The sequence below is a fragment of the Bos indicus genome, chromosome 6, assembly GCF_029378745.1.
Source record: "Bos indicus isolate NIAB-ARS_2022 breed Sahiwal x Tharparkar chromosome 6, NIAB-ARS_B.indTharparkar_mat_pri_1.0, whole genome shotgun sequence".
In the NCBI taxonomy this organism is placed as follows: domain Eukaryota; kingdom Metazoa; phylum Chordata; class Mammalia; order Artiodactyla; family Bovidae; genus Bos; species Bos indicus.
In genome coordinates, this window is record NC_091765.1 from 69710137 (window position 1) to 69722983 (window position 12847).

General features: G+C 40.8%; 1 protein-coding gene across 7 annotated transcripts in view; it reads right to left on the reverse strand.

Moving 5' to 3' along the window:
- The window catches only part of LNX1 (ligand of numb-protein X 1), a 190863-nt gene that overhangs the window by 6484 nt on the left and 171532 nt on the right, over positions 1 to 12847 (reverse strand). For all 7 annotated transcript variants that reach the window (XM_070791430.1, XM_019962749.2, XM_019962748.2 and 4 more), the window contains 3 exons: positions 11557 to 11691; positions 7839 to 8016; positions 6615 to 6843 (listed from right to left, as the gene is read on the reverse strand). In XM_070791430.1, coding sequence (XP_070647531.1) covers positions 6615 to 6843; positions 7839 to 8016; positions 11557 to 11691 — 542 coding nt within the window. The remainder of the gene's footprint in view (positions 1 to 6614; positions 6844 to 7838; positions 8017 to 11556; positions 11692 to 12847) is intronic.

Below are 12847 nucleotides of genomic sequence, written 5' to 3' on the forward strand. Positions count from 1 at the left end.
ATCTCTTGCGAAATTTTTTTAGTGATAAAATTGGTTATTGTTATCGACCTTGCTAATCAATGTAACTTTTTCTTGGCATTTTGACTCCCATTTGAAGTAAAATAAGATTTGGGTTTGATGGTGGGTAATTTTAAAATGTAGTACTAAAATTCAACTCAGTTTTTTTGTTTAGTATCTGTCATCATAGAGCATTTACAGTAATCAGTTTCACTGAAATGACAGCTGAAAAGTATTGATTTCATTACATGAAACAACCATATTTTTACTGTAAAATGTTTATCTGCTATATTTCACAGTAGGACTTGATGTTAGTAAGTTCACCTTACAGGAGTCGTGGAGTTTTACACAGTGGCACCCTAACAGCTCGTGTTCATAGCAGGTAATTGTTCCCCAAACCCCAGAGCACTAATGTCCTCACCTATGCCAATACTTGGGGGAAAGCATGTGGGTGCTTCTTATCCAAGGTTATGACCAAATATATCTCTCTATTCTTTAAAATATATGAACGGGTACAAAGAGCAGTACTCAAAAACTTAAGTATTTCTCATCCTTTTGACTGTCTTTTCATTAAGTATCACCTTGACTCTCTTACTGAATATTTTATCCCATGTGGACAAGCTATACAAATAACCATCTAAAATTTTTATGTGCCAATAGAAAATTTTCAGCATAACATTGTCATAAGTGTGTCTTTTTTCTTAGACTCTTGTTTTGATACAAGTATACCATGCTCTAAGCACTTGGTATATATCAGTGAACAAAACAGGTGAAACCCCTGCCCTGTGTAGCTTTATTCAAGAGAATTTCAGTGTTAACTAATTTAACTTCATTAAGTGCTTTCCTTCAGTTAAGCATTTATTTCATTATAGCAGTGAGAACTCACTATGTTAAATTCTCAGAGTCAGATCTTGTTCAGTTGGGACTAAGTTTTAGGGCATTTTTTTATTAAGTTGAATTACTTAACTCTCTACTGGGAAATGTGGCAGCTGTCTTGATCAATGTTGAGGATATACCCTTGAGAAATTAATTTAAAATCTAAATTTGAATGTGAGCTTTTTTCCTATTCTCGGTTCTCCAAATTTAGGCTTAGTTGTGAAGATTTGTGGAGAAGGTAATGGCAACCCACTTCAGTACTCTTGCCTGGAAAATTCCATGGATGGAGGAGCCTGGTAGGCTACAGTCCATGGTATCACAAAGAGTTGGACATGACTGAGCTACTTCACTGGTGAAGATTTAGCATAGTGCACAGAATAGTGATTAGATCTGGTAACAGAATGCCTGAAGAACTATGGTCAGAGATTCATAACGCCGTACAGAAGGTGGTGACCAAAACCATCCCCAAGAAAAAGAAACACAAGAAGGCAAAGTGGTTGTCAGATGAGGCCTTGAAAATAGCTGAAAAAGGAAGAGAAGTGAAAGGTGAAAGAGAAAGATACATACCCAACTGAATGCAGAGTTCCTGAGAATAGCAGGGAGAGATAAGAAACCCTTCTTAAGTGAAAAATGAAAAGAAATAGAGGAAAACAATAGGATGGGAAAGACTAGAGATCTCCCCAAGAAAATTGGAGATACCAAGGGAACATTTCATGCAAAGATGTGCACAGTAAAGGACCAGAAACTGCAAGGATCTAGCAGAAGAGATTAAGAACAGGTGGCAAGAATACACAGAAGAACTATACAAAAGGCCTTAATGACCTAGATAACCACAATGGTATGGTCACTCACCTAGAGCCAGACATCCTAGAGTGTGAAGTCAGGTAGGCCTTAGGAAGCATTACTTCGAACAAAGCTATGGAGGTGATGGAATCCCAGCTGAGCTATTTAAAATCTTAAAGATGATACTGATGAAGTTCTACACTCAATATGCCAGCAAGTTTGGAAAACTCAGCAGTGGCCACAGGACTGAAAAGGTCAGTTTTCATTCCAATCGCAAAGAAAAACAATGCCAAAGAATGTTCAGACTACCGTATAATTGCACTCATTTCACATGCTAGCAACGTAATGCTCAAAATCCTTCAAGCTAGACTTCAGCAGTTTGTGAACCACGAACTTGCAGAGGTACAAGCTGAATTTAGAAAAGACGGAGGAACCAGAGATCAGATTGCCAACATCTTTTGGATCATTGAAAAAGCAAGGGAATTCCAAAAAATCTGCTTCATTGACTGCGCTAAAGCCTTTGACTGTGTGGATCACAACAAAGTGGAAAATTCTTAAACAGTTGGGAATATCAGACCACCTTACCTGCCTCCTGAGAAACCTATACGCAGGACAAGAAGCAACACTTAGAACCAGACATGAAACAATGGACGGGTTCAAAGTTGGGAAAGGAAGTACATCAAGGCTGTATATTGTCACCCTACTTATTTAACTTATATGTAGAGTATGTCATGTGAAATGCCAAGCTGGATGAAGCACAAGTAGAAATCAAGATTGCCAAAAGAACAAAAACCACCACAATACTGTAAAGTAATTAGCCTCCAATTAAAATTTAAAAAAAAGATTGCTAAAAGAAATACCAGTAACCTCAGATATGCAAATGACACCACCCTAATGGCAGAAAGCAAAGAAGAACTAAAGAGTGAAAGAGTAGAGTGAAAAAGCTGGCTTAAAACTCAACATTTAAAAACGAAATTCATGGCATCCTGTCCCTTCACTTTATGGCAAATAGATGGGGAAACAATGGAAACAGTGACAAGATTTTATTTTCTTGGGCTCCAAAATCACTGCACTGACCGCAGCCATGAAATTAAAAGGTGTTTGCTCCTCAGAAGGAAAGCTATGACAAACCTAGACAGCATATTAGAAAGCAGAGACATCACTTTTCTGACAAAGGTCCATATAGTCAAAGCTGTAGCTTCTCCAGTAGTCATGTATGGATATGAAGGCATGAAGAAGGCTGAGCACTGAAGAACTGATGCTTTTTAATTGTACTGGAGAAGACTTGAAAGAGCATGACAATTTTAAGGACTTCCTAAAAAGAACCACACCTCTAAATGTCAGAGTGTAGACTGTTACCCCTTTTGCTTTCGAAAATTACTAGAACGCCAACTGGGGATCATGCAAACAAATGTGAACTCCATGTTAAAACTGAAGGAGAGCCACCAAAGGCAGTGAAAGTCAGATTGTAGATGGAAGTGAGGCTGCCTACACTAGGGACTTGCAAACTAAGCCCTCAGAGCCCTGAGCCCATGGTGAGTGCCCCCTGATGTGCCGAATGCCATTCTGCAGACAGCACCAGACCCAGTTTGGCCAAGAAGAAGGGCATGAGTGAGGCAGTGAAAACCCAAACAGATAACCTACACAGGACGCATGCCTGGAAATGCAAGAATTAGCAGCCTGTCCGAAGTTGCAGCCTGTCCTGGTGGTAGGGTGGGAGAAGGATGTGTACTGTGAGTGGCCCTGCAAGGCAGATCTTAATTGGCTTGAGAGAAGTAAAACACACAACTCTATCATAAAGAGATGTTTCTACCACCTGGAAGATGGTCCTGATTCCCTCCTTTGATTATACAGTTCCAGCAAATAGCCACTCCAGGAAAAATTTAGCTCGAAAGAATGAACCAGTAGAGACACATGATAAAAGATGGAAAGTTAGCAGTAAAAACAGTAACAGACAAAAAACAACTCACCAGAAGAATGCTGCCACAGAAAGGAACTGCTGCTATAGACAAGGAAATTTATAACACCAGCCCTTTTACTATGAATTTAAAATATTCCTGAAACAGCAGCTCTATAAGAGATAAAGGCAGAGACCCAAGATTCCAAGGGGCAATAAAAGACAAGAGGAAAAGGGTTGAGAAGAAAGAAGTGGAAGAGAAAAAACAGAAATATATAAGTGCCTACAAAGGCAAAGATGAATGACTGAAAACTTTGGAGTATGAAGAGGCAGTCAAACAAAAATGAAAGTGAACAGATGAAAATGATTCAAGAGAAAAGACACAAAACAAAAAGATAACAAATACATGTCTGAACTCCCTGGAAAGAAGAACCCAAATAACAGAGAACATTTATCTCGAATGTTAGATGCAAAGAGCAAGCCACATGGCGAAGGAAAGAAATGAGACGGATCTCATTTCTCCACATCACCACTCAGTGCTAGTCAACAGTGATACATCACCTACAAAGTCCAAAAAGAGATGATGAGATTGTTTCATAACCAAGTAACCTGTCACAGGGCTGTACAGATGCAGCATGATTTCTTTAACCAGTTCTTACCAGTAGTGGGCATGACAGTACTACAGTGAGTATCACTGTACCTTATGAATTCTTTTCTCAGCATTGCTTGTGAAAGCTAAGAGGGAAACAACCCAGTGTCCACTACCAATAGGACTGGCTGAATCAATATAGCACCTCATGCGAAGAGTTGACTCATTGGAAAAGACTCTGATGCTAGGAGGGATTGGGGGCAGGAGGAGAAGGGGACGACAGAGGATGAGATGGCTGGATGGCATCACTGACTCGATGGACATGAGTCTGAGTGAACTCCGGGAGTTCGTGATGGACAGGGAGGCCTGGCATGCTGTGATTCACGGGGTCGCAAAGAGTCGGACACGACTGAGCGACTGATCTGATCTGATACAGGAGAATACTCTCAGCCGTGGAGAGGAAGAGGCAAGCGGATGTGTCCTGATGTGAAATGATACCAGTGTATATTTGTAGATTTTAAAAAGTATGGTATAGCACATTGTGTGTTACCATTGTATGTGTGTGTGCATCTGTACCTAGACCAGGGGTCAGCAAACTACAGCCCAGCCCAACACCCAATTCTATAAATAAGCAGCCATACCTATTCATTTATGTGTTGAGCATTTACTGTTTATGGCTTCTTTTGCACAACAGCAGAAATGAATAGTGGCAACAGAGACAGAAAGACCCTCCAAACCTACACTCTGTGGCCCTTTTCAGAAAAAGTTTACCAACCTCTGACACTGACACTCCCTGAAATATTACACAAAGAACTGGTAACCGTGACCTCTGTTGAGCAGATGTGAAGGGCAAGGGCTGAGAGAGTCACTTTCAGAGGGTCACTCTGTTACCCTTTGGTGCCTCTGCATGTTCACTTTGCTTATTACATGACTGCAAGGAGATAAGTGGATGAAGGAAAATAAGAATTGCCAGGGTGACAGCAAACCAGTGTTGTCATTTCATGCTTTCTATTCTTAAAGGAAATGAGCAAAATTCACGTTAGACTTCTGGCAAGAGCAGGGAAGCGACCTTCCTGGTTGTCCGGTGATCAAAACTCTGCAGTTCCACGCAAGTGGGGTGCGTTCGATTCCTGGTGGAGGAACTAAGCTCCTGAAAGCAGTGCCAACAAAAAAACAAGTAGGGAAGTGCTGTGCCAAGGTCAAGGGCAAAAGGTAGAGGGAGAGAAAGCCATTCACTTGGTTGTATTTGGACTGAAAAAACATCTCACATTTGCTCTGCTTTACATGAATGAACAAGGAACTTCATTGTATGACACATAGCTTTCAAGTTCAAACATACTTCAAAATGATCTATTTTAACAGACTGCAGGCTTAGATTTTTTTAATATAACTTTAATACTCTCTTCCACTTAGGCTCAGTTTTAAAATTGTTAAAGACTTTTAAACTCAATGCTCAATTTTCAACCTAAAATGTACTCATTTTTAAAAACATTTTATCAAGTGAAGGCTCAAAAAGGAATCCCGGTTTGTATTTAAGGTAAGGTTGTTTTTTAAAACCTCATTTAAAAATTAGAGGCCAACCTATTCCCACCTGCCAAATGTACTCAAACCAAACATCGTACTTTGATTCATTTAATCCTTTGCCAGCATGTTGTCATCAGCAATGCCCATGTTTAACATTGAAATCACACATTTGGGATTTTTAAGGCGCTCCTTCATAGGCCAAGAGTTCACACTCTGATGCAGGTGAGCAAACCTCAAGTTTATCTGTCCTGTGAATATTTGATTTCTGTATCTAGCCCTGAGCAAGGTTGCTCCCAAATCTTTTCCTGAACTTCTAAAACACTTAACTGGCTTCCCTATAAGGCTCTAGTTACGTCTCACTAGAATGACAACCCAGCCACTTCCTGAAGGCTTACACAAGAACTTTACAAGAGTAGGAACTAAAGAGAGGTGATCTGAGCCAGACCCTCAATCACACATGCCCCAGCATCTGCGCGAAAGGAAAATGTGCTGCTGTGTCGCTTTGTGTCTAGCCAGGGCCACCCAAAAGCTGGGTGAAGAGGGGAAGAGAGGGGAAGCCACGGAAGTTTTGCCTCTGCAGGTTCCCAGTGCTGCTGCTAGCCAATTTGGAAAACGGGACCTTCCCGTGGCTCCAGGGTGTGTGAACACAAGCCCCTTCTCCCTGTCCGCTGGGCTTCCTGCTGCATGTATGACCCACACCACCATACATGGCAGCCCTGTAAGCTCCTCAACAGGAGTGCCCATATTCAGGCTTTCATTCCTGCCTGAGGATTACTGTGTTTTCAGTTACAAAAGGGAAGACGAATTATTTCAAATAGACCCACAATCACACATGGGTCTCATTAAGATTGTTAGTGCCCAGAATCAGCCCGAGAGAGTGAAACAGTGGTCTACGAACTATAATTGTTTCCTCCCACACCTCCCCAAGGATGTCACATTGGAACTCACCGCGGTAATTCCAGCCACATGACCCAAGAGGGGAACCAGTCGCTGGGTGGGGCTGTGTCTTGGTCAGAGTCCAGGGCTGCCAGGCTGCTGTCATCTTCCTGGGGCTCATACTCTTTGACTTCCAAAGCTTTCAGTACCACTGAGGAGGACGTGCTTTTCAATAAACCAACTGCCTCACTCCGGCTGACTTCAGTCAGTTCAATCCCATTCACATTCAACAAAATGTCACCTAGGGGCCAGAGAAGCAGAAGCCATTCTTAGTGAGGCTGCAAATGGGAACTTCTGCTGGAGAGGATAAGGGGCGGCGCTGACCAGGATGTGGAAAAGTGAGGGCAAAGGACACCCTTGTGACGTGAGGTTCGTTCTCACATAGCAAATTGTGAGCAGCGTGCATGTTGCAAAGTGTTGAAAAATTGTGTGTTGGTGGGGGGTGGGGGGGGGCGCGGGGTCAGGGGTTTCTAAACGTACATGTTGGTATTTGGCTCTTGCCTTTAAAATGGGGGGAAGGAAGGGAGCGGGAGGATGAGAGGAAGACAGAATAGCCATATTCACTATTTAATCAGAGAAAACCTACTTTTTTTTCCCCCTTCTCTCCCCCACCCCCTATTTTTAGCACAAAGGCAGAGCAAGGTGGCAAAAGCTTACACAGAGCCTGGCATGTAGTAGGCACCCAATAAATACAGATTGAGTAAATAAGCTTCCCATGAGATTAGGCATCTCTTTCCTTAGAGTACCCTGGATCACATTAAAGTAGTGAAACTTTTCACCAATGAGAAAGTATCTGGCGTGGTATTTTCACTTAATATTCATTGAATCAAATCATTTTGCCTATCCAACCCATAAATACAGTTCACAAACAGTTTCATCACTGGTCATTCCAGCAAAGAATCACTTAGAATGAACAGAACCAAATTACTCCACTTAATAGAGGCAGCTTGCTCATAATTGCAGTTCTTCCCTAAATTAATGCTTGGCATCCTTGGCAGGTACTCACTTTCCCAGCAAGCAACGTGGCCCACCGTCAAACCACATGAACCAAAAGGGGTGAAACCCAGTCCAGCAACTATATTCATACCAATCATGGTCAATAAGTAAGAGATGTCCTGGCCAGATCACCCTCACATTCTCTTGTTAATTCTGGAAACAGTTACCTAATCCAGGAAGCCACACTAATTCCTTTTAACACTCTGCTGCCCTAGTTCCTTAAGTCTCTTTACTTTTTACCTGTTTTTATTCTTCCATCTCTGCTTATGACTCCTCCGGGCTCAACACTGATGACATAGATGGGCAAATCCCACTCTGTGTGTGATGCGCCCCCTGCAACAGTCATGCCGAGTGATTCACCAGGGTCTTTTCGGACACTTACTACTTTCTCATGACAAGTGACCACAGGATGGAGGGGCTAAAGGCACAGACGGAAAAAAAAAAAAAATACATATATATATATATATATATATATATATATATATATATATATAGCACATTTGTTCACAAGTGGGTTTGAGTTGCTTATATACAAAAACTACCAAAATTGCATAAACATGTGATGGAGGTTCTTAGAGGAAGGGCGGGGAGGGGGGAAGAGTTGGGGGGAGACAGATGCAGAGAACTCACTTGGTCCTCACTACAGAGTTACATTATCCCAAATGCCATTGGCTGACACGGAACATTTACATTTCAAATGGAGATGAAAAAAATGGAAAGAGGAATAGGGTGAAGACCACTGGAGAAATATTAAGTATACAAAGTGAACTGCACCTGAGATTTTTCATGTGACTCATTTATTCCTGATATAGTGAGTCAACATTTCATGAAATTTGTCACTCATGAATATCAGCACTTTTTTCTAAGTTAAAAGAGTAACCATATTTAAAGTAAATGGTCCCAGTTTAATTTATTCAGGTAATCACAGAAATCCACAAAGAAAAATAATGAACTTCATAGATATTATCCTCTAAAACCTCACCAATATCTGGGTTTTCCCCAGCTGACAACTTTATTCTTACTTTACCGTTCTAAATAATGTGCAGTTATACCCTTTAATTTTATTACATAAAATATACACATTGTATTAATAGAATAACTTCTAAAATTAAGAGAATTGTGATTTTTTTAAATTTTATTTTATTTTTAAACTTTACATAATTGTATTAGAATTGTGATTTTGATTCAACAGCACAAGACTAAAAACATCAAAGCCATATGCAACATTATCTTGAAAGCATTAAGAGTGAGTCAAGGAATATATATCAGTGAATATACATCAATATATATTTTTCTAAAAAGTTATTCTCTTTCCTGCTTGGGCAGTGACCAAGCAGATTAAGTCAGCATGTGCACTGCAAATAAATAGTTATAACACCTGATCAAACCTCAAGGAGGTTTATGGTTCAAAACATAGCTGATAGTTCTATCTAAAGAAAGAAAAAAAATTTTAATTTGACAAAAATAATCATGTCACAGAACAAAATGTAAGCGTGCTTCTAAAATAAGAACTTGTATTAGTTTTTGCATATTCATAAAGGAGCTCTGAAAGAAAAAGGAGGTGAGTACTGGGCAGGGCAGATACGGGTGAGAAACTATGCTTTCCATCTTTTGAACTCTGTGAATATATTATGTATTCAGTAAACCAAATGGGCTGTAATCAAACTTCTGTAAATTTGATGGTTTTCATAATACAGAACTAATGCTTGCATGCACAGAATCAATTTTTAATGCTTCATTGTGAAGCAAGATAAACCTAGGATTTTTGAGCATTTATTACCTCATGATTTCCTATGGTTTTAAATAACCCATGTCTCTTGTAATGGTTTTATTATATACAGTAATGCCATGTGAGTGTATCCCTAGCACTGAGCATAGCATTTAACACATTGATGACAATAAGTACACATCTGTTGAATAAATGGATGGATAAACTGCAAGTTGCCACACCTTGTTTTTGATAGTAATAGAATAATAAATTGGAAATTAATAATTATAGCAAAGTATATGCTGCAGTTAGTACTTCTAACATCAGGGGTGTGTTTAAATAAACCTTAGAACTTTGAAGTGCCGTGTAGAGATGGGTTGTGCAGGTGATGTAGCCACACTCAATCGTTCTTCAGCTTTTCAATTGGCTAAAAACTTCTCTGTCTCACAAATCTTGGTTTGCCTTCTTTTGGTATTTCTTTGAATCATTAAGTGCCTACTTTAAAAAAGCCATATTACTTCCTAAACAAAACTTGAGTAGGGTCATGAAAAACTAAATCATCACGTCTATATGTTTTAATTTTAAATACAGCACTGTGTGTGTGTGTGTGAGAGAGAGAGAGCGAGAGAGAGAGGACACTCCAGAGGGCAGATAGAACTATAAATTAAAATAAAAATAATTACAATTTCCCACTAGGCCAGTCTGTTATGTAGGTTTTCCAGGAACTGGACACATGACAGAAGGTTGCAGCAAAAATTTGATCAGATTACCCTATTTCCATGATTCATGATGGTTAGGTGGAAGGGATCATAAAGCCACAGTGCTGGTGGAAGCCGCATTCTTAGTGCTTTAATGAACCAGAATATAATATGGTCTAGTTAACTCACACTGAAACTTTAAATAATTGAGCTAATAAGCCAGTTTTCCATTAACAGATACCATTGGTTTAATTTAAACACTAATGGTATTTATTATCAAAAAGACACCAGGTAGTCATTATCCATAAAAGGTTTTAGCAGGAGGTACTTGGTTTTTCTAGATTGCTTATTGTAAACAAACCTAAAATTTATGGATTTATGGGGTATGGCTGGCTGGCTGGAGGAAGGCGAGGTGGTGTAGCCTTGCAGGCTATGTAGTTAACAGTATACAAAGCAGAGATATTCCAAAATAAAAAATCTGCATCCATTGCTCAAAAACTCAAACTTGTGAGTTGTTCCAAACTGAAACACAGCCTGATATAGAAGGTAGGCATTCCTAATATCTGTTGCAAGAAGAATGGGCTACCTATAAGAGTTTAGTGACAAGTGATTTAATGAAACCAGGTCTCAGGAGAAATGACAGCTAGAAACTCATTGCCATCACAGTAGGATGCCAAGCCAAGGCATAGGACTAAGCAAGGTTTGTGTTACTTGGATACCCATCCAAATGGGGAGGGTACAATACTGCCTCTAATAAAAGCCACAGACAAAAGTACACATTGGCCTGAGTCACCTCACTTAAAAGACGCTACAAATTGCTGACCTGAAGGAGGCAGTCTGCCTAGTGATGCATTCTGCTTCATCCACAGTGTTTTAAAATTTTTCTGGAATTGAAAACCATAAGGACATACGCTCTGTAATTTGTCCCAATCCCCACCACTCCCTAATATTACATCAACTTGAATGTTTTTATTATCTTCCTGGGTATTCTTGCAAAAACAAACACACTAAAAATAGAAGGGGAAACAACCCTGGTGGTCCAGTAGTTAACACTCATGCTCCCACTGCAGAGGGCATGGGTTTGATCCCTGGTTGGGAAACTAAAATCCTGCATGACTTGTCGTGCAGCCAAAAAAAAAAAAAAGATAGCAGAGAATCATTCATTTTCAGGCAGATTGGGTACTTCAAAAGCCAGAAACCAAGCCACCTTCCTCATTTCAATGTGAATAGGAACCGTCCTTAAACAAATCGCCTGTTTTAAAAATAAGACATCTATTTGGCTTAGACTAGAAATTAGGTCCCATATGAGGTCTGGTTTTCACGATTGAGTTTCAAAACACTCCTGTACCTTTCCCTCTCCTCTGTGGAAAGGAGACACCTGTTATCTCACCATGTCGCGAAGATGGGATTTGGGGCTTTTGTTTTACAAGACAAGTCAAACAGTGTTTAAGTGATGAAGTCCAGAGATGACACTTAGAAATGTTCAAGTGTGCAGGCTTCCCAAGAAAGAGCTCCCTGCAGGACCAGTGGACATATCCCGGCTGGGCCTCACCTTGGGAGTGTTGCTCCTGTCCCCTGACCCCGGGGACTGGCTGCCGTTGCTGTTCCAGCTGGCTTCCTGAAAGATGTCAGGACTGTGCCGCCGAACCTGGCGGGATACGACGAGGTGAACACGCCTTTCACTGGCCTGCGTGATGAGACACAGGTGTTAGCCACTTGGAGCTTCCATCCTAAACATCCAGCACCAATGACTTAGCGCGATGTCAGTCTGGTTTTACTTTTCTTTTTAACTTTTTATTTTGTGTTGGGGTATAGCCGATAAACAGTGTTGTGATGGTTTCAGGTGAGCAGCAAAGGGACTCGGTCAACGTATGCCTGTATCCATTTTCCCCCGAGGTTTTACCTTTTTTATGGAAAAAAATGATTTCCCACATTCTCCATGATTATCCCCACTTTGTAATTTGGCAAGAACTTGAGTTATTTCCTTTATCCCTATACTTTAGGTAACGAACATCACTTCAAAGGGAGAAACTAAGGAACATTTGACTCATTCAACAGTCTTTGAAAAGACACTGTTGGGCATTGCTAACTTATTTTTAATGAACTGCACACAAGCCACGACTGAAGGACTTTCCAGCTTGAACAGAGTGTACTGTGTAAAGTTGCAGCCTAGTCCAAATTCCAGACCCAAGGTCTAAGACCAAAGGCAAAGAGTAAAGAAAAGAAATGGAGTTGGTGACGGCAACACTCCCACTGCAAGAATACGAATCCTGTGAGTGACAGTTTCAAGCATCTGAGTATTGGAAAAGATGAGCATTTCAGAAATCTGAGGATGACAGCAGGCTCTAACACAACCTGATTTGAAGGCCTTTCCTGATCTTTTTTTTAAATGTGACAGTCACTAATTGTGTTGACCAGTCCTCTCTGCTATGTACCCTGACAAAGAGAAGCTGCACTGCTTATTAGGAAGGTTGATTCCACACCATGAACCTACCAATTGGCTCTCTGCCACTGAGGAGTTTCACTTGTGTTTGAGAACACATGGGGTCATTATTCTAGAACAACTGACTACAGAGGTTCCAGACCTGCAGGCCAGATAGACGAAACCTTGGACCTGTGAAACATACCTAACAAGGCTCCCTGATGGCCCAGGCTGAAGGAGCCTGCTCACCTCCCTGTCACTTGAATAAAAGCTGACTGTGGCTGAGGCATGGCTGGATTTGACTGGAAACCAGGAAAGAGGCTTGGGGACCAGGGAGGTGGAGAAGAGAAGACTAAGTTCTAGGCATTTTCCCTCTACATCCCCTCGCCTAGCCACCAGCATCACAGCACAGGTGGATGGC